Raw genomic sequence first — 24,035 nt, 5'->3', positions numbered from 1 at the left:
AGAATCTGCAGTTCTTAGAAGGCAACGATTCACCGCAGTCATAAGCAGAGGTCATCCTATCAACCGGACATGGTAAGCTATATACTTTGCAGACCGTACATCTCCGTAAAAAAAGTGAGAGGTGTTTGAAGTCTGCTCTATTTTCTGCTAGGAGTCACTTTTAGGAATTGGACAAGTTCTCGTAACAGCTTTCGGATGGCTGCAGTCCAGACTTCCCACCCCATGTGATTTAGGCTCATCATAACTGAATTTAATGTTTTTCATTTATTCTAGTTCCAGACTGAGGTTATTGTTATTAACCTCTTCCACTTTGGTAGACGCGGCAAGATTTGTCTGTGCTAAGAATACCAGTGACTTCCATCTCAAAACCCTGATGGTAAGGACCAATTGAAATTGAAAGTCTGGAGGATGTGGGATAACAAAAAGGATACAAGTGCAAAACTGGCCTTACAATACCAGTAGCATTTAAGTACCTGTGTCTTGTCCAGTACCTATACTTTAAGTCACCAGACTTATGAAACGTACTTTTCTATAAAACAAAAATACAGGTTCTAGCAACCTGAAGTACTAAAACCTAGTCATTCACAGCCTAAGAAAAGGTAAAAATGAAAACACATTTATTGGTGAACCTTATTCTACTTACACTGTAATATTTTCACTAAAATAGGTTTGCTCCTTTAAAAAGAAAAAAGCTACATATTTTAACCAAATTACACTCAGGAAGCATGATTTAAAGTAAATTTAACCTGAAAACCTCATATTTTCAAGAGAACTTAAAAGCCATGTGGATCTCGGAGCAGCAAACTAAAGCAGATAACAGTAATACAAAACTCCGTATTTAAAAAAAATGTGGATAACTGCAAATACCTTTGTGCATCAGCTTATAACTGTAAAGAAAAAAAATCAGGTTGCTGCATGCACATATGTATACGTGTGTGTATGCACGTACATTTACACACAGAGAGCTGCCAGGCTACGATAGCTAACTCTCAGAGCTGGATTCCTCTGATGTTGAATTTGCCAGGCTGAGCGTTAATTTAAATCCTTTTGCACCTATACAAAACTGACCAGACTTACTAAGGAGCCACAGAAACGTGATAAATACGTGGGGGGTGCTGCGGGCTCACGGGCAAGGACAGCGTCTTTTCAGAGTGGATCTGCGTTTAACAAAGCATTTCCTCGGGGAAGCAGGTCTTGTGCCTACCTTTCGCAAAGGCTTCAGTTTTGTCTCCATGATGAACTCATACTTGCACAGTTCACAGCATCGTGTATCTGAGCTCTTGATCCATTGCTGCAGGCAGGCTTGGTGCACAAAATGAAGACTTCCCGTGCAGTGACAGGGGGTAATCAAAGGGCTCTCATCATCTCCTTCACAGTGACATATCCTGAATCAGAAGCAAAGCTGCTCATTAGGAGAAGAGGAAGCAGAAAGGATGTGGAAGAGGCATGTAATATCTGTGATCACACACGGTTGTCCATAGAGGATCCTGAGACATACATATCAAAGGAATGTGTTCCATAAAGGAGCTAAAATTAAAGAACTCCAATGCTGCGCAAACATACACAGGCACAAAATAATTGAGCACAGACACTGCTAACTAGACAGCTGCTTTCTAACAGATGAGGCGGACACACAGAGCCTGACAGAAATGCAGTATCCAAAAGAAAAAACAGGGTAAGAAATGACAACGCTTCATCTAGAACAATAGCACTTAACTGAAAATAGCATTTAAATAGATGAGACAGCACTTCCCAAGACAAAATATGCACAAAGTGGTACAGCTACTCATGGATTACGATCTGAAACAGAAGATAAAACAAAATTCCCAAACCAATGGTGAAACAGCCCACCCCAGTATCATGAAGAGTTAATTTAGACAGCCTGGATTTTGCACAAGAGAAGTGATTATTTCTAATGCCAATTGCTAAGAAACAGATCCACACTGCAAAGCTACAGCACTGAATCTCCCCAAAATAAACCTACTCTAAACGGACTAATGGTTTTGCTCTCCCATTCTTACTTTGCAAGAGCTGCTAAGGAAGCATCAGCTCTGCAAAATTCTCCATTTCCCTCACAGCCTAACTGTGCAGACAGCAAGGACACCTGATATAGCGTTACTACCAGGTGCTGGCATTTGATTTCCAGCTTCAATTTATACACAACCCTGGGGTTGCATCAAACATCACTAAGTCCTTCTAACCATGTGGAAGAGGTCATGAATTGAAAGGGGGATGGTACAGAGCTCAGGGAATGAATGTAAGTTACTAAGCATATGTGAAGTACATCCTGGCATGCTGCCATCCCTGTCTATTACTGAAATCTCTTGCTGATGTGTAGCATCTTGCCTCTTGCAACCTTGCTGATAGCTGGCAAGTGGAAATGAAGGAGTGGGTGGATTACAACAGCGTCTTGTTGATGACAAGCCAGTACGGAACTAGATTTTGCTGGTAATGAGGGGGGAAATCAAATAATATTGGCAAGTAGTAACAAAGCCAGCTTCAGAAAGTGCTGTCAGGGAGGAGAAAGATTAGTATAGCAAAATGCTAGGTAGAGGGATGGGACATTTGCTCCTGTACTTGGCGACTCCTGCTCCTCAACCACATTTTGGAGCTGGGATGGGGCAGACCTGCAGACAAGTCACCATGAAGACAGTCCAGAGCTGGCTGTTCCCACCACCTGTGCACACGATTAATCCTCTGTAGTTGGAACAAGGACACCCATTGTTTTTGGGCCTCACACTATGGACATCACACGGGCCCACCACTAACACCCAGCGCTCAGGTCCCCCTTTTGACTAAGGCATCCAAGAAAGCCCTTTACAAATAAAAGAGCGTGGTGGGATACAAACTGCGAGGGAAAGATGAAAAAAAAGAGTAATCTTAAGCAATATTGACCTGATCTCAGAAGCAATTTTCAAACAGTCTGTTTTCTTCCTGACTTCCCACCCTCTGACCAAACCATCAGTGACTGTCAGGACAACACATTGCTCCTTAAAAGCTAAGACGTGTTCAGCTTGGCCTTTAATATGTGTAGCTGATTCTCTCATGATATTCCCAGTTTGGGCACTGATAAGAGAAAAATACAGTCTCAGAACCCCAAACCTGAAACAAATTACAAGAGAATTTATTTGACTCCAGAGGAAATTCTTTTGCTTAGTAGCCTTGTTAAGTGCATCAGAGGGGTGCAGGACAGCAGAGAGAAGGCTGCATGCTTCAAATTGCACATATTAAAGCAAGGTGACAGAGTGAAAGAAAAGACAGAAACAGCACAAAGGCAGGACAAAGCAGAACGGTCACGACTGCACATGGGAGGGCTCGAAGGTAGGCGGTTCTCTGGTAAACCAACCTGCAGGTATCCCCCGATGTGGACACAGGGGAGAGAGGGGGGAATTTTTCTGACAGGGGGGAAGGGCAGTCAAGGTCACTGTCCTTCTCAACTGAACAGAGCGGTGCCCGCTGCTCTTTTGTTTTCAATTTCACCGAGGTGCTGTCCTCAAAGACGTCATCGTCTCCCATATCATCAGAGCAGAAGTCTGTGCTTTCCACCAGCACGCTGGAGGATTTCTCAGCTTGGAAGTAACTGGAATAGCTCTCCAGTTCGTGGAACTTATGCAGGCTGCTGGTGCTGGAGGTGTGGGAGAAGGAAAAGAGGTAACGCAACAGTTTTTTGCTCCTTGAGTTGTCATGGTCCACTTTGTCCTCCAGCAAGGGGATATGTACAGCGCTGTGGTTCTCTGCTCCTCCTGATGCACTTGAGTAGTTGGAAAGGGAAGGGATGTAGGAGTGCTTAGAATTGCTAAAAGAAAGAGGCCTGAGATTCAGCGGTTTCCTCTCTTTAAGATGAAATTTGTTAATCCTTAAACACTGCTCTTGAGTCGGGGTCAATTTGCCTTCTGAGCGTGTTCGCTCCACATAGTCAAAGCACTCACTGGTGCTCTGCGCCTTCTGGTCCACGTCATTGAGGGACTTGGAGAATTTCAGAGTGCGGGTGGGCTTTACATTCTTAGCAGACCTGAGCGCCTGGCCCCGATCCTGCCCACGGGATTTTCTCTTTGCTGCATGTAACGTGTCCTGACAGATTACTGTCACAGTGACCCCTTGTGTCAGAGGGCTCTGGCAGTGAGGATTTTTCAAGACAACAGCAGACTGCACTGGACTGTGATGACAACACTCAGAAAACACTGCACTGGAACTGCATGCAGAACAGTGGAATAAAAGCACAGAAAGTAAAAAACAATTACATAACAGAACACATATAATTAAAAGTGAAGAAATGAGAATTACGGCTAGTGTGGGAATGGCAAACATAGCGGGGCCAAACAGTCAGTGGGATTCAACGAAGCAGTGTTAGACAGCAGTTGAGTCAAACAAATGGGATGCTTCATATGGGACCCCCACATCGCTTACTTCCCCATACACGTGCTTTTTCAGTTTTGTTTTCTCTTAATTTGAACCTCGCACAAGCCTCACTGCAGCCATGCGAACAACACACTTTACCTGCAGATGTCCTGGTTGGATGGTGTAACTGAAGTCCGAGAGAAGCTATGAGGGGCAGAGATCGAGGTTGGACTTCCAGCCTGCAGTGAAATTAAAACAAACAAACAAAAAAAAGCAAGTCACAAGTTGGAAGAGTTTGGTATGCACAGCAATCACTTTCAGGGTTAAACACAGCATATGGAGCCAGATATTCTACATGAAATATTCAAGGACTAGTTGCAAGAAAGTGGCTTTGTTGTCAAACGCTAGAAAGGGAGGGCACGCAGCCTCATCCTTGGAAAAGTAGTAATCAGAACAGAAACGTTTTCCCCCAAGGTCAAATGCAGCCATCTCTAGAGCGGAACCTGCCAGCTGTCAAACATTGCACAGAACAATAGCTCAGGAAATGAGCAATGCTACAGTAATTAGAATAATTAGATGGAGGTGTGTGTATAGACTAGTTGGAATTTAGCTACCACATAATAGCTAATCCTTCCACTTATAATGATGACAAGAGATTAGAGGCTTGAGTGTTTTTTTCACAAGACAGAACCATCAGTAATTCAGTAACTCACACACTATTTGGGGACTTACTTTCCGTCCTAGCATATGCACATAACCAGACCATTCCCTGAAGTACTCTTTGTACTTTGTGAGGCCTTTCATCCTGCTCTTACTTTGACAGGATCTTCCACCTACTTGGAGAAGAGGTGTGGCAGCAGTCACATTGGTAAGACCCAACAAGAGCACAGTGAGAAACAGAATAACTGAAGAATTCAGAATTCAGCTGAGCTAACTCAAAAAAATGAAGTTAAGCTCTTGGCATATTTAACACTTAATAGACAAGCCTCTAAAATCAATATGGTAAGAACAATCATTGTCTTAGAGTTGGGACTCGATGGGCTATTATTATAGGCCTTTTCTGCTGCTATATTCTGTGGGTCGCTAACAGAAAACTTCTCGACTTTTCCTAGAGGTTTTGGTGAGGAGACCGGCATTGATAACCTCGTAATAGAGAATCTTTAAACCTGGTTCTCCCATATTCCACAGCTGCTGGAGAGGCTGTGCCGCTCACCCACCGCTGCAAAACACTGCTCTCATTTCAAAATTCAAACAAAAGTTTACAGCTCTTTTGATCTGCAAAGCGAAGCCTGAAACCCAGGGAGGAACAATGCAATCAGCAGAACAACGGAACTGTCAACACCATGCTGGGCTGCACAAAAACCAGCACAGCCAGCACAGACCTGGGCCAGGCAAGTGCACAAAGCCAGACTAGGAGAGACCTCAGGTCATGAAAGGTGTGTTGCATGTTGCCAGAGAACCATGCTGTGCCCAGCCCTGTACTTCAGCTTGAGACGCCAGAGCTAGCTCTATCCCTGCCGAAACCAGGACAATCTCTGACTTCAAATCCTATCTTTTAAAAAGAGTTTGTGCAGTGATTACTTTTTTTTTAAAGAAAGACTGACAAGTTTTAGCAGGGCCTGTTGTGACAGGACAAGGGGGAATGGCTTTAAACTAAAAGGGGTAGATTTAGACTAGAAGTTAAGGAAGAAATTTTTTTTGCTGAGGGTGGTGAAGCACTGGCACAGGTTGCCCAGAGAGGTGGTGGATGCCCCATCCCTGGAAACATTCACGGTCAGGTTGGACGGGGCTCTGAGCAACCTGATCTAGCTGAAGATGTCCCTGCCCACGGCAGGGGGGGTGGACTAGATGACCTTTAGAGGTCCCTTCCAACCCAAACTATTCTACGATTCTATAAGTTAGTGAAAGACCTGACGCACTATAATCTGCTGCTATAATTATGCAAATGAAAATTAATAAGACATCAATTAATAATGAATTATTTGAAAAGACATATTTAGCAGTCTTCTAAAAAACAAAATATTGAACCAGTAAAACAGCATGTTACATTCTGCCATGGAAACAGAGCCATATATTGTTGGAACTGAAGTCACAAATCAATTAATAAATCTGTCTCAGGTTTTATGTTATGAGCAAATCACAGAAGGTAACCTGCTTAAAATGAATCCAATCTCTCTAGTCCTTTGCTTTAGCAATGAAGCTTTCCAAAAAAAAGACAGCGATATATATGATGTGACAGTCTAATAGCAGATGACTAGATTCAATGATCCAAAATTTCCCTTCTGAAACCATGTTACCGGTTTCTTGATCCAATTGCCTGGCACCAAGACAGTATCAAAGTCTCGCCACTTGGGAAATCAAAAGGCTGGGACAAACAAGAAACTGTGGAATTTCATTTGCATTTCAAGCTTACTATTCTGTTTCTAGATGCCAGCACTGTTCAGGACAGCTTGCAAAAACCCCACATCTGAGGCACATTTCCTTTTCCTCCTGTCTTCCTGCTTCAATACAAGAGGTCCTTTGCTCCATCTTTATACATAATGCAAATGCAACCAAAATATGAACAGAAGTTAACACACTCGGAAAGGCACCACAGAGTGGAACAACAAAACATTGGAGGAAGTTACGCCCCACCCTTGGTTTAAGCTAAGATAAGCTGTGGCCACCACCAAAAGCCATGGTTCAATGAGCCTCCAGTCTCTCAGACCGTCCTCCTTTCCTCCCATGCTTTTTGCTCATGAAACTATTTCCACAGCTGCACTGCAGATCAGATTAGGATCGTGGGGTGAGGTAAAACTAACCACTTCTTTTACTGAGCTTTTTTAATGCCAGTCACTTCCCTAGCTTCAGCTGCTGGAGGAACCTCAGTCAGTTAGAGCAATGAGCCTCTAATGGTGAGGCACAACTCACTGACAAGAGAAGAGCATAGTAAAATGCAAGCCGCTGCCAAGAGACCAAGAAATAAGTTCTGCCAGTCCTAGAAGCAGAGGTGCATGCAGCTGACACTCACCAGTCCACACAGCTCACCTGGATTTACTGACTCAGATACAGCAGCTATCAGGCAGAGAGGTGCCACAGAAAAGCAGCAGCACTGGAAGCCTTGGGCCAGAACAGGGCAAAGAAGAGGCAATGTGATGGGTGAATGCAACAGAAGGGTGGATCCAGCTAGCTTGGAGCTCTGATGTTGCTCCCACGCAAGGCTCAGCTCTGAAGAGGCTGGGAAAATAAGCAATCAAAGCCTTCACCACTCTGTAGCTTCTGGCACACACACCATCCTTAATGCCCCAGCAGCAGCCTCCCAAGTAGCAGCACCTTTGGTTGAACTGGCTACTTACAATGGTGACAGCAGTAGTAGGTTTTAAAGCACTCTTTGGCATAGGAGGTTTCTACCATGCTCATTATGTGATGGGTAGCCCAAGCCTTGATAGCCTGAATTCGACCATGCTAAGCCCAGAATCACTTGCTGAATCTGTGGATTTTCATGCCCTTCACATGGAGAAATATCACCTCCGATGACAAGCCTTGGAGCTATGTGCTAGTGAGTTACCCTGTACAGCGAGGCTGGGTGCCTAAAATAGCTCAGGACTAAAGGTCAACAGTTAGTTAAATTGTGTATATTGACATTCCCATATAATGCAATTCAGTGAGGTCACAGCGTGACCTTCTGCACTGGTGTTTAGATTATCACAGCAACTCTGAAGGCAGCAATCCCTGGAAGCCTACAGCTCTCTGGAGGGTGGCCATCCGGAAGAAATATATATCTTTTTACATATATACATATATGTGTGTGTGTATGTATGCATGCATATATATGTACATGAGTATATATATAATTTGCTGCCATAGCTGGTTCTCATTCTGCCCCCACTCCATGAACAGTGTGATCTGTTCGTGAAAGAACTCAGCCTTTTCTGATTACCTACTTGTGATTACATGCTGCACACCAAAAAACCCACCCTGCCTCAGAAAATAAAGTCATCTTTGAAGTAAGCCATAGTGAACATGTCAATGGTTTGGGCATATTCCAAGATAACCTGCTTATCTGAGATGGCACTTCTGGGTGTAGTTGCTGTCGTCTCACTCTGGCTGCACTTCGCTACTAGCAATTATACCTCATTTTAAAGAACAGGGCCCATCACATTCTGAAAACCTTATTAAATTATTCATTGAAGGTAAAAAGTTAGAAACAACGTAACCCCAGAAGAATTCCTCCACTGATTGGAAGTCTGAAGGAAACAAACGTTTTCCCCCACACCTGCAAACTTCATCACTTCTAGGTATTACATGAATAGGAACAATACTGTGGCCCTACTATTCGTGCTACAAAAACACCTAGAAGTCTCAGCTAAGGACCTGGAACTAACATACTAAGCACCATACACATTTAATAATGGAGCACACCTCTCCTTTGGGCAGACAAAGGGTTAGAGAAAAGAAGAACAATTTTAAGTCTTTTACTCAGGAGGAACTACAGCACAAGGAGCTTCAGACAAATACAAATTTAGCAATAGAGCAAGGAGCCAAACACCCCACAACCCACATTTCAACCTGGCATTTTGACTGTGGATTTGCCTTTATTCTACACTGTGATGAACCCGTTTCAAAACTATGCTCTCTTCCACTGGGCTGTCAAAAAAAAAATAAAATGAGAGCAATAAAAATCCTAAAAGGTAGCTGCACCTGCTGTCAAAAAGACTGATGCTAAAAGATGTCTCCAGCGCCGCTAGACCATTGCAGCAGTTTCTGTCTGCCTCCCTTCCCTGTAAGAACAACTGGAGCACAGCGATGGTCGTCTCCACTGAGCCAACTCCAACTACCGCCAGTCCCTCTGGGGATTAAAGAGACACAGCTAACCACAGAAGGTTTTGGCTAAGTGGAGACATCTCCCACCACTGCCCTGGAGTTGTCCTGTCCCAAGCACAACCAGTGATTGAGGCCCACTACCTTTAATCCCCTCACCCCCGCCCCCAAGCAATCCCCCTGGCACTGCGATGCTTTTTCAGCACCGAGATCACAGTGCTGTGGTCTGCAATGGGCCGCTGGCAGTTTTGTTCAAATCAGGTTTGTCTCTCCTGGTATTAACACATCAGAATGACGAATGTGGCAGAAGCACATGGGAAAGACAGAATCAGAGGGACAGTTATCACACCCTGTGGTTTAGAAGAACTCATTGCCAAAGAGCTATTTTATCTCTCTCGCACAGATCCTATTTAAATGTGTATTAAGAAGGCAAGGCTGCTGCTAGACATGGACATGGCAGGCACTTATCTTGCATGGTACATCTCCAGAGGCAGCGAAAGCCCCAGGCTCTGCTCCCTCCTTAGTTTACACCACAGAAACCAAGGCCAACCACTCCATACCTGTTCCTCTGGCAGGATCGAGGTACAGACGGTGATCTAGGAAAGAAAACAACAGTGATGGGCCTTGTGAAAAAAGGCACCAAGTGCCACTGCAAGGCGCTCCATAGCTAACCTGGCTAGTCTTCAGATAGAGAAAGGACATCTACGAAGAGACCCTCGGAATCTGACTCTGTTTGTGCCACCCCTGCCCCATTCACCTCCCCTCCCTTTGACAGGGGCAGCCCCAGCCCTGTCTCATCCACCGTGGCAAAATTCAGTTCTGCCTGCTGTGCTGAGAAGTCCTGAGCCTGGGCTGAAGGCAGGCAGGGAGGTCTTGATTAAACCCAAGGGACACATCCCTCATTTCTCTTGAGCCATTGCAGAACAAATATAATGGCTTGGCTCCAGCCATCCACCTGGATGCAACATATTTGTTTTTTTATGCTTTCAACAAGCGCTGTATTCCACGTACACGTTGGTTGAGGGCTCTCGCTGAAGTGCACTGCAGCTGTAAAGTCTCCAAAGCTCATCTGCGGAACAGACATGGTTGTTTCACTGCATGCATGCCAGAGGAGGACTCCAGCTGAACTAGCATATCCAGGCAGCAGTGCAATAAGACCAACCAGCTGTGCCAAGTTTACTAACCTGACACTTGAGATAGCCAGAACAGGCCACCTACGGACAGACTGGATGTTGTGAAGGGCAGACAGCCCTGCTGACAGGCTGTTTTTGAAAGCTTTTCCTAAATACCAACATGGCAGGAGCAAACATTAGCAACTTCTGGTCTTCTCCATTAAATTCTCCCTCTCAGACTCGTGCCATTTTGACTTCCAGCGCATATTAAAAACAAGTGTCTTTAGCTGGGATAAGATGCATTATTAGAATGGAGAGTGGTTAAAAGGGGGGGGGAAGGTGTGGGAAAGAGGCATATGAAATTTTCAGGATGATCAACTCTACCATATAATTTTGACAACAATTCGATAGGAACCAGCAGTCAGCTGCTGGAAGAACTCTGTTCCATACTTTATGTAATGTATATGACTATAATTAAAATTATAACTAGAAACTAGGGGCGAAGTTGAAGTCAGCTTCCCCTCATTCTTCCTAAAGAAATCTAAAGGAGGATTCTGGCAGGAACTTTCTCTAGAGATACCAGAGCCGAAGGCACTAGAGAAAGGAGGCTATCTATCCTTTCAAAATCTCCCCAAGCGTAATTCAACCTGCCTATAGCACAGGATTAATGTTGACTAAACCCAGTAACAACTACACAGGTTCCGCAGGGAGAAGGAGGAAAAAAAATATGGCCCTTTGACTTTAAAATCTCCCTCAAAATACCTTGAATGGACTGAGGGAACAAAAGAGGAAAGGAAACTCCTGCGGGTTGCTCCTTCACAGGGTGCCCTCATACCTGTATGAACTAAGAATCCAGCCCGAGGCAGAGGGAATTTATCACAGCACAGGGAGACTGTCGCACTCCTTACGAACATGACTGCACCATGCCCCCAGCATGAGATTACTTGCTCTTGTGGGTGGGGAAAAGAACATACCTTAATCTTCACACTATACAAATTTTCCTGTCTTTTCCTTTCCCCAATAGCTCAGTAGAGGGATTTTTTTTATTTTTTTAAGCCACTTCTCTTTCCTTACCCCCAGGCTCATGTACCTGAATGGAACACCTTTGAGCAGCAGTTCTTTTCAGTAAGCCTTGATCATCTGGTAGACTACAGGATAGCTAAGCTCTGCGACCGAAAAACCCGAACTGCTTTTCTACGGACGAATGCTCACTGAATCCATCAAAGCTTCAGGCAACAGTGGACATGTGTATTCATATGCTTTTCTAAATCTGTTCCAGGCTGATGAACAGCCCAAATGGATTTTAAATTTCATAGCAAGCTTAGGCTACCACTTTGCATCTGCAATGGCTGCCATTCAGCCCAGGAATAATTTAATACTTTACAGTGTGCTTCTGCTCAAAAGATAAAACTGTACAAGCCTTCAGAAAAGACAAAGCATTTACATTTTTTAAGAAGTGCGCTTCTGATTCCTTTGCTGTGATCCCAGTATTAGCATTTTCAAAGTTTACCCCTTAGAGGACCACGAAAATAAGACTGTGCTAAAATCAGCCCTCCAGAGCAATCAGATGACAGGAACAGCACACAGATGACTTGAAGGTATTTCCATACGTCACCTCATCCGTTTCAGGATATATCAGACACTTTAAAGCTGAACAATATCGCTAATTTGAGGATAACTGTTTACAGACCAGCTTTGCTAGCGACCTCGTTCAATCTGCTTGTAAGCACAATTCCTTTATCTGAGAGCAGAGGGCATGGATTACCACCACTGTGAAAATCCCTTTTTTAGCTGCTCTCAGTGACTAGCTGTGTTTTAGGGTCAATTTCATCTGTATTTAGAGGATGAAGCTTCTATAAAGCTTAATTACTTCTCTGTGTGGCTTGTATGATGAAGGCACTTACCAGTGAACGGTGGCTTCTTGGCAAAAATGCTGGCTTAGGGTAAACAGTTGAGATGTGGTTCTGGGCTGTACACCCCTGTGCCAATCGGGGGTGTTTCAATCAGCATCCCTGTGCTTGAACAGGGCAAGCTGGGAATTGTGCCGTGCCCAAGTCCCATGACTAAATCAATTCAACCTGCCTTCAACACTATTTTTTTTTTTATTTCAAAACAAACATAGAAAAGATTCCAAAAATTAAAATGTTTCATGTGGAGCAGATTTAAAAGGAGTGTTTGAAATACACACACCAAAAAAGCAAAGAAGGGCCTGGAGGAATGCCACATCCCCCAGTGTGCAACAGACTGCACAAAACCTAATGGCACCATATGAAGATCCTCCTACATCTTATTCCCTCCTCCTTTTTCTGCTGCTTCTGGCCTCCATCCCTAGCCAAGTATTCAGGTGATTGTTTTTTTCTTGGCCTGCCCACATGTACCAGCATCTCTTCAGCCTCTCTTAGCATCTGCCTCTTGGAGAACTGCCTTTTTGACCCTTCCTCCCAAGGGATGGCTCCACCTGGCCCCAACACTTGGGGTCTATGTTCAGACAGGTCCTGCTACCTCTGTCAGCTGATCTCATTTTCAGTGGCACCATCTGTCTGCCTCCCTCCTTGATCACTTGTAGCCCTAGGGCATTGCTTTCCTTGGTCACACCCAGTAACACAGCATCCTCTCTTGGCTAGAGGCTGAGTTCTGACTCAATCCTTTCCACTCGTATTGCACTGTGCAACTGAGAGCAGTGGAAAGATACACAGCAATAATCACAGCAGGTTCATAATGATATATCAGCACCAGAAAGGCTTTGAATCAAGTATTAGTGCCAAGCATTTGTAGCAGATTTGCTACATTGCTACGCTGTAAGCCAGATTTGGGTGGAAAAATAATAGCTGAAACTGTCGTTTGCAGGAAGCGTGATCATTATTTCCGGACACACACACATACCCACCCCCCAACGTATCTGGAAATGCAGCATACAATTGATTAAACTCAACTTTGGTTAAATGGCTCCTCTTAAAATGGTGTAGTATCAACAAGCTCTGAGGATTTGTCCTGGTTAAACCACGACAAGATTTCAGAAAGGGCTATACAGGCAGCCAAGCATTTCCATGCTTTTTCCTTTACATGTATTCAATCTGCCTTATTGGTCAAGTTGTTATACTATTCTAAACAAAAATAAAAGGCACTTTCCTATTAAACCTCAGAACTAATGAAAAATTTTCCATGTACGTAAGCTTCCACGCAGCATCCCACTACTACAATCTTTCCTGTTTTGTCCTACAAATTGCTTGCAACAACCAACCCACCTGCAGACTGCAAAGTAAATTGTTGCAGCTTAGCACTGAACTGCCTGCATGCGCAAGGCAGCATTTGGATGTATGAGGCAAATCAGGGGACTGATTTCACCGATGGGACTCCCACCTCTGTTCTGGTTTTGGCTGGGATAGAGTTAATTTTCTTCACAGTAGCTAGGATGGGGCTGTGTTTTGGATTTGTGCTGAAAACACTGTTGATAACACGGGGATGTTTTAGTTATTGCTGAGCAGTGCTGACACAGAGTCAAGGCCTTTTCTGCTTCTCACCCCACCCCACCAGCGAGCAGGCTGGGGGTGCACGAGAAGCTGGGAGGGGACACAGCCGGGACAGCTGACCCCAACTGACCAAAGGGAAATCCCACACCATATGGCGTCGTGCTCAGCATACAAAGCTGGGGGAAGAAGGAAGGGGGGGGGCGTTCAGAGTGATGGCGTTTGTCTTCCCAAGTAAACGTTACAGGTGATGGATCCCTGCTTTCCTGGAGATGGCTGAACACCTGCCTGCCGGTGGGGAGGAGTGAATGAATTCCTTGTTTTGCTTTGCTTGCGCGCACGGCTTTTGCTTAACTTATTAAACTGTCTTTATCTCAACCCATGAGTTGTCTCACTTTTGCCCTTCTGATTCTCTCCCCCATCCCACCGGGTGGGAGTGAGCGAGCGGCTGTGTGGGGCTTAGTTGCCAGCTGGGGTTAAACCACAACAACCTCTTGCCCTTGTTAGAAGCTATCTCCAGAGTGGAGTAAGTGGCCAGAATGGATCAGACAGAGGTGACAGAGGAGCAGTAAGAACATCAATACCTCTGGGAAGCTCCTGTTTGCAACCAAAAAGTCTCACCCATTGAACTGGCAAAGCTGACTTTTTCTCCCCTTGAGAACTTTAGCTTTTGCAACACACAGCAATCATGCTGAACGTTTCAGTGTTTCAAGATGAATGCAAATATCGATGTCTCACCCGCCAGCACTCCCAGGGAGAGCTTTGCCAGAGTGTAAGGTCCTTCCCACTGCACTGCCACACTACCAGTTCTTGATAAATTAAGAATAAACTGTGCAGCTTCGTATGGGTACCAAACTGCTGCTGCCAAAAGGCTTGTTGTGCTGAATTTCAGACACTCTGGGAAAAGTACAATGACACTTAATGATAAAACTACCATCTCTGCTGAACAACGCCTGAAAATGCAATTAAGGATCCCTAAGAGAAGAGCCAGAATAAGAAAGAACAGGCACAGTCCCATTTTAGAAAAGCACAGATGAGAAGTTATACTCACATGGTATTTATTTATGTGAATGCACATTTTCTGATGCTGAATGCAAAACACAATCCCACATCACTGCATGATAACACCACCTTCAGCTTGGTCAATACCTTGTGCACTGGACAGTTGCCCTGCTCATTATTTAAGACACCTGGTAATCTTGTCTTTCTGCTCCAAAGTGAAAGTTGTATGTGTCCATATAAACCGTAAATTAAGTGCAGCCACTGTTTCCTCTGCTGGATATAGGCATGAATAGCTTCCTATATCCTGAAGTACCCAGAATAGAAAAAAGGGACTTGAGCTTGTCACAGCCATAATGACTCAATCTCTCATTAAAAGGCACTATTACCAGCAACATCAACTGTCGCAACAAAGGGTTGAGGCTTATGCACCCCATGAAAAATACCGGTCAACCAGCACAGCCTTGCTTGCATGAAGGCTTTAAGCAATTGTACTTGTGTAAGCAAAAGGCATCAGGCTTCCAGCTAATTAAAAATCTTCTTATTTGTAGAAGTAGGAGTAGGGTATGTATTGTAATAAGTTATCTTGGACAGAAGATACTTTTTTCCTAATGGCATAACAAAACAACTGTGCTTTGACGTGTCCATCAGCTATACTGAAGCGTGACTAAAATGCGTAGAGCATTGTGCTTCCCTTACAAGATCAGGGCCTGTAATAGCAAACATTTTAAAATACTTACATAGTCATGCCCTGAAAACAATGCATTTCATGGTGCTAACAATAATTCAGTGTTGAAGTGACAATAAAATAATGTTTAACCACACATCCAATACATATTACGGGATGCATGGCTATACATATCTTACAGAGAACATTACATCAGATAGCTTATGGTATAAAAGAACATACTTGACTGATGTTTTTGGAGCGATTTTCCCCCCCAAGATAAGATCTCAGTCACCTGTCATCTATCTTGCTCCCACCAAGCTAAGGAGGCTGACAGTGTGAAAGAGAAAACCTACTGTAGCTTCCATTTCATTTGAACTGTAAAGAGAGTCTGCAAAACACCAGAGAGTTCTAATGTTTCAGAAGTGACTATCAATGACAGGCATAAGAAGCATTTTCTACTGGTCACATTGTCACATATATCACCCCAGTTCTGAAATGAAAGAAATCCCAGTATCCCCAAGTTTATCAAAGACTGAGTTATACCATGGAACGTACCTTTGAGATGTTACTAGAGCGGCTCACGGAATGCCCCAAAGCCTTCTCATTCTGAAAGAGGAAGAACAGGATCACTGCAGCAACAAATCACATTTATGAGGATATTTCAAAGCTGGTATTAGAAACCAAATTCCACAGAGAAAGTCTTACAGCTGTGGCTTTTAAGGATTTTGCATCTATTGACATCAGCCTGATTTACCACAATCACTAAATTGCTTTGTTTGCTTAACAAGATTTTTTTTGCAGAAAATCACATTGGCAAGACAAGTACAAACTGAGAAATAGTAGAACCATTATTTCTTCTCTCTATGAATACTGCAAAGCCCTTTCCTCAGATGGCATCTATTTGGAAAGGATATTTCTCAGCCCTGCCTCACCTACACCCAAAGGCAAACATCCAACAACTACAAGTGAAAGCTCTTGCTTAAAGAAAAACAAAAGTTATCACAGTGATGTCCGGAAACAATTGTGAATAACCACATGCATGTCATTTCAGGAGACGAAGCAGAATTACTGAGGAACTTCCTATTTACTGCAGAACTCAGAATTAAACTGGAAATATCATACAAGATGAAAATGCAGAAGCTGCAATTCTCAAAACTGAAATCAGTGATGAAATGTATCTGTTACTTACTTTTCAGTGCACAGACCCTGACTGATAAGGATGACAATCTTACTTCCTACCAAAATAAACCGTAGGTTTCACCAAGATATTTCATCCTTTAAGGGTTCCTGAACATCGATTTACCGTAAATATAACAAGACATGATTGTTCCACTGGTACGAGCCTAGAAATTGCTCTGGAAATGCTTTTCTGAATAAAATACAAGAAATACTTTCTTCTAAACAAATATTACAAACAGAGCAAGTCAAAATGGTTGGTTACAGAACAGTATCTATGTTCCTCTAAGTCTGTGAAGCTGGCATGCAAATTGGTTTGAGATTTAAACCCCCTGAAAAACGGGGCAAATTTACTACTTTCTCGTATGGACTCTATACTGGATTAGAGTTTCTAGAAGAGCATCCTTTCATCTGGGATTTTAGGAACCAAACTCTTTCACATTTATTCCTGAAGATAATTTAACCTGACAGAGACACTTCAACAGCACCCTCTTTCAGTTCTCATTGGCACTGACTGATCAGACAGAACTTGAGATCAGAAGTCCTGCACAGATAACAAATGGGGACATAAAAAACCCAGTCAACTGCAGTTACTCCTTGATCAGCTTGGATATAACACACTGGTTTCAGACCTTCTGCCTGTGGTTTGTTACAATTCAGGTGACCTTCAATGACTGTCAAGTCAGCCCGGGTGGCTGGGCACCCAGATGCTACACCCACACTTTGAGATCCCCACGCTCCCAGACATTTCTTCCTACAGCACATCCCCAGAACAACTTCAAAGCTTTGTGCTGAGAGAAGAGGAGGCAAGGCAAAAACTTCAGCGTGTGCTTACAAAAGCAGGCAGTCCCTTCCTTACAACACCAGTTGCCTCTCAACACAGTCCTGGGCACTGCCTCAGTTGACGGATATAAATTGCACTTCCTCCCTTAAAGCCGTGAGGAAGCAAATATTGTGTTCTGAAATCCTCTGTATGTAGGAGTTTGAGTACCTAGAAGACAGTAAAATAGTCTTTCAGAAGAAGAGAGGAGAAGCAACCAGGGAACCCCCTCAATTTTGACTGATGGCCAAATTAAAAATCAGCAAGGATCAGTTTAAGGTCTGGAATAGTTGTGGCCTAAATTACCATTGACTTGAATGCCAGATTTGCATACTGCAAGGCTGAGTTTGATTTTTGAGATGACTGTGAGCTTTTGTTACAGAGATAATAGTATTCCTGGAACAGAAACAAACACATAAAGACCCCCAAAAATATGGACATAATGGTTATGTGAAGACTAACATTGGACAGGACTACTGCCAGAAGCGGTATGGCTAAGAACTGACTCCAACCGTAAGGGACGGACCTAACCGATTTCATCAAAGGCAGTGTAACTATAGCAACAGGGGAAAAAAAAGTTCATTGAAGCTGTGGAAGACAGGAGGAAGAAAAAAGGGGGCAGGGACATGTTCTCAAGCTATGACGAAAAGAGACCAACACAAACTGGCAAGCACAAAGACTTGTCATTGTGTATGTGTGAGGTGTGGGGGGAAGTAGGCTATGCTTGGCCTTCTAGGGATGCGGGGGAGGTAAACGAAGCAAGACTATGTGGGACAAGGGAAAATGATAGTGAAAAGCGGGACCTGTGGCCAAGAAGTCTGTCTGAACCAACACATACGCCTCCACACAGGTGACAGTCTCAAATCCAGCCCTAGATGTCAAAGACTTCTAGGTGAAACAGAGCAGAAGTTTCTTCACGTTAACTCAACGCTCCCCAAATACTGTTGTCTAGTTGAAGAAGATGCCTGCAAGGGAGCATGACTGAACTTACATCCTTTTCAAACACAGGTGCCTATGTTGAAAAGGATGTGCTAAAATTCAGTAAGCATGAACAGGCTGGAGGACAATACCTACATTTGCACAAGGCGGTAAATGATGCAGAGCAAACATACTCTTAGCCATGCCACAGAAACTAGTCGTTCTGCTCTGCTCCCAGAACTGATTTTATCTGATGGATACCAGCAGCCTCTAAGAGACAGATGCTCTTATTATCTTTATTGATCTACTGTTGGAAACATACCTATCAGAGATTTCAGTCAGTAGGTGACTGCGTACAGTGGTTTTGTTATTGAAAGAGTGATCATTTTTAAACAAAAAAAGCAGTCTTGAAAAATACTCCCTTAAGGGTTACGGAGCACATGCACACATATATTTAAGTACCGGTGATATTTCTAAAGGACTCCTAGACACCTAAATGCTCTTCACATCTCAGTTGCTTTACCACATAAAGCTGGTACATCCATAAAGTCAACAGGAAATTCACTACAGCCTTAGCCCAGGCCGGCCAAAATCTGTACTCTAATGGGCTACTTACACCAGCTAGCAGGAGAAGCACCAACTCAGCCATATTTTCAAGGAGTGACAACTTACCCAATAGCCGCTACCAAATCTAACGCAGACTTGCAAATAAACACACATTTTCCAGTCTGGTTGGCCTGTCAACTACCAAGCAGCCCCATCACCCAGATAAAATTGCTTCAGCCCTTGGACATCAACTGACCCTGTCTTAGCCTGTCTTCTAATCAGGGGCATTTTTTGAAACAGCTACTCCAAGTCTCACAGTTTACATACACGCAGACTTTAAAATGTGTTGGGCTGAAAACAGATAAACAACTGAGTTTCGCTGTGCAACAGCAATTTCCAGTTCACCATGACCTCTCAAGTAGCACCCCTGCTGAAGGAACGTACAGTGCTTTCTTACCAGCTTCTGCAAAGGACAAAAAAATTACTTTTTTTTTTTTAAATCATTAAACACCAACAGAAACACCTCTAAGTAATACAGTTCATGAAGCCTAGCTGTGCTGTTTAATTCTCTTTTGCAAATAAAATAATAAACATCTATCCTTCAGGAAAAAGCACTGTGGAAGCCATTAAATAGAGCCAGTGCTTGCTCATGTTTCCCGTGCTGCAATACATTAAGGATGCCATATGTTTTCCAGTTATTAAGACAGAAAAGAGCTGTAAAGCCATGGAAGGAGCTCCTGGAATAGCTAGATTTTAATGGCAGGCACAATTACTAAATGAGGAACAGAAACGTTAAATAGATAAAATTTATTTTTAAATGCAAACAAACAAAAGCTCACTTTTCACACTATATCCATCACTGGTACATTCATCCTGGGATCTTTCACCAATTATTCACAAATTAAAACCGACATGGGAGTGGAAAGGCTAAACTTCTATTATGGTACTATCACTACTCAACAAATAAAGGTCTTCAGAGACTTTTTCTAGTGTGTTCCCATTGCACAGTGAGACATATTCTAGTCTGGTAATTACAGCTCCAAACAAGATCTCCCTCCCTCTTGCAAAGTGTTAGTCTTTGCACTTGAATGGAAGGTCAAGACAAATGCAACATCTGCCAGCACAGAGCATACAATTATCACCAGTTAAAGCAAGTGTCACTCTACTTCAGCAGATCAGTCTTTCTGTATGGGATAATGGGAATCCTGCCTTTCAAAATCATCCTACTCAACTAGAACCACCTGGCGGGCACTTAACAAAAAAAATCTAGATAGGAAAAAATTACAAGTGCAACTTGTAACTTCTCCTGAGCCACTCACTGCCAGCTGCTGCTCTGAAGTCCCCATCAGAGCCTGGCTCTAGGGAAACAAAGAGGAAGGCAGAAGCAGGGAAATGACTGAAAAACAGAAAAAACTGCTACCCATTCCTACAGTGACATGTTTCTCTAAACTTTGGATGCACTTGCTTGCAATTGCCTGAATCCCGCTCCCAACTTTCCTTTCTTTTTCTATCTTCCCCTTGAATTTGCTCCCTACTCTGAGTAACAGAGCTGCCTCCTTCCTTCAGCAGTTACTTCAGCTCACATCTGCTTTCCTGCACGGCTCTTCATCTTGCCTTCTCCACCTTGCTGGCTCATTTTCCCTTCTGCCACCATTCCTTGGTTACTCTTGCATGACACCTCTCCCTTCTCAGTTCAGCGATCTAGAAGCCAACACCTCCCTCCCATCCTCCCATTTACCTCAGTCTTCCATATTTAGCACTTCAAGTTATTTTACCCTTGATTCCCTACCATAACATATCCATTTTCCACTAAGCAAAACAGCTATGTAACTTACCCAGCCAAACCCAGAAGCCATGTGAACCCCAAAACACCAGTTCCTATCACCTGAGCCAGAAGGAGGGTCCCCACACACTGATAACAATTCAGGCAGCCATAGCTGCTCTTGTGCACTTACAGTACCAATGTATCATGCTGACCTTTCTCCAAACTCAGCTGTAGACTTAATGCAGCCTCAGCAAGTGGGCACCCTAAAGAAATACAACTTGGATGTCCTTGCCAGGATAGAAGGAGAAAAATAGCTTGGTAAAATGATTTGGATTTTGTGTTTCCAACATTTTCGTATTCAGTCATTAAGGCAGGTAAATAGAAGACAACAGAGGAAGCAGTCTCATCGCTTATGTAGCCACTTTCTGGCTACACCCCTGACTACACACCTACATTCAGTCCTAAGTATGGCTAATCCTAAACCCATCTTTATCTCTGCTCATAGACCTGGAGACGAAACTGCAAGCCAGATCCCAATGGTTTAGCAAGGTGATTTTTATTCTCTTTCACTCTGGGAAAGGAGAGCAGAGGGCAACAGAGGAGGGTCCTCCTTCCTCCTCAAGCCACCAATGGCTAAGCATGAACCTAGCACATGCCTGCTTCCTCAAGTCTTAATTCTCTCACATACCAGTGACCTGATAGGGCAATATACTCCCCATTTTGCAATACAGCTGTTACGTTACATTATCTTATATGATAAAATCGGTTAAGATCCTCATCTAATGATAAGAGTTCTCCAACTAAAATCTCAGTAATGAAGAGCAGAGCCCTTCATTTTGATGATGTTCTTACTGCAATGCCCCAGCTGCAGATCCCCACAAGGTAAGTACTAGTGCCTCAGCCCAGTAGAAACACGGTTAAACAAGCCAGGGCAGACTGGCTAGGGCACTGCCTACTTGTGGTTTTCTACCTGGAATCTGAAAGCTATTTTAATCTCATTTTGTGCATTACAATTGCATTTTACAATGTAACGTTTAAGCACAAGATCGATATCTAGTAAAATCACTTACTGTTATCAATAATGAGTAGCACACGCACCATTTCAACAGTCTTCTGGGTAAATGGTTGCTTTCCTTAATACAAAACTTTGCAGAAGAGAATGAATATGTAATAATTGCTCCCATTCATACAGAAATCCTCATTCTTAGAGAGAATTACAGAACGGCACACAGAATGGCATTGCTTGAAATGGTGAGGTGCTGAAGTGCTGAGTAGCTGAATGACCCTTGCATGGCAAGTGAAACTCAGTTCTTCCATCAAGTCCCATGACCAGAGCACGAATGCACAGTTGTTCTACAAACACGCAGCCATACACACCCAGGTATTGTTTCAGGTTTCATAACTGTGTCAGATTTCCTAACAACCTCTTCCCAGAATTTATGCAAATCTTGCAGTGCAACCCTATACCTGAACAGTAGAAATTGAAAAGAACATATGCTTTTAGTTTGGGGAGGGGGGTTGTTGCTGTTGTTGACAATATTGGCATGTGCACTTAATTGTCTGAAGCGGATAGAATGAGAGGAAAGAAATGGGAGAAGGCTTTGTGAATTATTTTCTTCATCTGTCAAAACCAATGGATTGTTAAATTACAAAAGCTTTGTCAGCACTAGATCTCGTGACTGACAGAACCAAACATTTAATTACTTCAGTAGGAAATGGTATTTTGCATCATATCAACTGAATATGCCCTTTATCTCTTTGGCAGTCACCACGTCATCATGGAAGAGCAATAAACCTACTAACAGTTTATAAAGCCAGCGCTTGGCAAAATTCTTAAACCTTGCTCATTTCAAACTTTTGTCCATAAAATATGATGAAATATCATCAACGTTTGTCAATGATTTTTGCATGCAGCTAGAAGAATAATGGCATCTAATCAAAGAACAGTAATGGTATCTATGCCTTGCATCTCTGCTCTTGTGCAGTGTTTACCCCCAGACATTGGAAACTGAAGGGGGTGATGGAAATCACGCCACCTGTTTCCTTTTTTTACCTTTGTGGACACCCAAGTATACATACTGAAAAAGGAATCCAAACAATCTGTCCCATCCATCTAGTCCAGTATTTTCTGTTCTTAGATGATCCCACTTGATTCTCTCGGACCAGCAGTTCACAAATGAGTGCAGAAACCCAACGTAAGATTTCAGATCTTCCATCACAGTGGAAAATCTACACCAAGTTCACTGTGGATTACTCAGCTCACTAACTTGCTCATTCATGTTCACATCAAGCCACTTCGCATAGCGGGAGACAAACTCAGAAAAACAACCTGAAGGCAAAAGACAAGGCTGGAAGTAAAACATAGGAGAATTAACAAGCTTTATTCCAGGTGCTGAACTTACAGCTGTGCCTGAGAACATCAGCAACAGAAATAAAATCACAAGATCACAATATGGCTTTAACAGAAAAGAAAGACCAACGAAAGGAAAAGACGACAGACCAAATGGCTTTAATGGCAGAGTTCAAGAATTCAAAGAACAGGCCCCTTGGGGGTTTGGGGAGGGGAGTCAAGGAGGCTAACAGATCACAAACAAGAAATATAAATGAGAGGAAATGCAAAGAACAAGGCAAACACAGCAGAATGTTGAAGTTAAATAAGAATCTCTTGCCTTTGTCTGCATCACAGCGTGGTCAGAAGCACAATGTGCTTCATCTCCAGTCTGCCTTGTGAATAGCTCTTAGAGTTTGCATGGATGTGCCTGATATTATGCAAACCTGACAGGCATGCAGGTCCCTACATGTTCCAGATACGGTCCACTAAGTCCAACCATACACTGGACAAGATGAGGAGAGCATTCTCTTCAAAAAGGCCCTCTTCTCCATGGCTTTGTTCTCCAGACTTTTTTCAACATACCATTTTTCTGGTTTTTGCATTGCTTTGCTTTACTTCCAAAGGCTCCACAAAGTGCATCTGATTATGGATAACCTGCATCTCCAGCTGCCATTTCAAAATGAAGATCTGATCTCCATCTCCCCTCTTTAATTGTTTGAGCTAGAAGATGACATAAAAGCCTCCCTCTTGCTGAGCTGAGGCTGCCTCACCTGGAAGAGCAAATTTTAATTTCTGCACAAGACAATCAGTCTGGTACATTTCATTAAATTACATTAATTTGCACACTTACTATATTCACATCCCATGTGCCCAATTCCTAACAAAGAAAGTAAACTGCGAAATTTGGCATCCAACGTTTTATGGATCATAGAATCATAGAATCATTAAGGTTGGAAAAGACCTCTAAGATCATCGAGTCCAACCGTCAACCCAACACCACCATGCCCACTAAACCATGTCCTAAGCGCCTCACCTACACGTCTTTTAAATACTTCCAGGGATGGGGACTCAACCACTTCCCTGGGCAGCCTC

The 24,035-nt window shown here is 43.3% G+C and overlaps 1 protein-coding gene across 2 annotated transcripts in view; it reads right to left on the bottom strand.

Annotated features, from left to right (window-relative positions):
• The window catches only part of MARCH8 (membrane-associated ring finger (C3HC4) 8, E3 ubiquitin protein ligase), a 77,400-nt gene that overhangs the window by 6,861 nt on the left and 46,504 nt on the right, over window positions 1–24,035 (bottom strand). Inside the window, exons 2-5 of one of the 2 annotated variants that reach the window (XM_009320433.1) lie at window positions 15,942–15,992; window positions 4,498–4,577; window positions 3,347–4,192; window positions 1,205–1,385 (exon numbers count right to left, since the gene is read on the bottom strand). In XM_009320433.1, the coding sequence (XP_009318708.1) occupies window positions 1,205–1,385; window positions 3,347–4,192; window positions 4,498–4,577; window positions 15,942–15,992 (1,158 nt within the window). The remainder of the gene's footprint in view (window positions 1–1,204; window positions 1,386–3,346; window positions 4,193–4,497; window positions 4,578–15,941; window positions 15,993–24,035) is intronic. The other variant, XM_009320441.1, reaches the window with a different exon arrangement.

This window comes from Pygoscelis adeliae, unplaced genomic scaffold (genome assembly GCF_000699105.1).
Source record: "Pygoscelis adeliae isolate BGI_AS28 unplaced genomic scaffold, ASM69910v1 Scaffold190, whole genome shotgun sequence".
In the NCBI taxonomy this organism is placed as follows: Eukaryota; Metazoa; Chordata; class Aves; order Sphenisciformes; family Spheniscidae; genus Pygoscelis; species Pygoscelis adeliae.
Note: the sequence above shows the minus strand (reverse complement) of the source record. Positions and strands in the feature narration are given on the sequence as shown.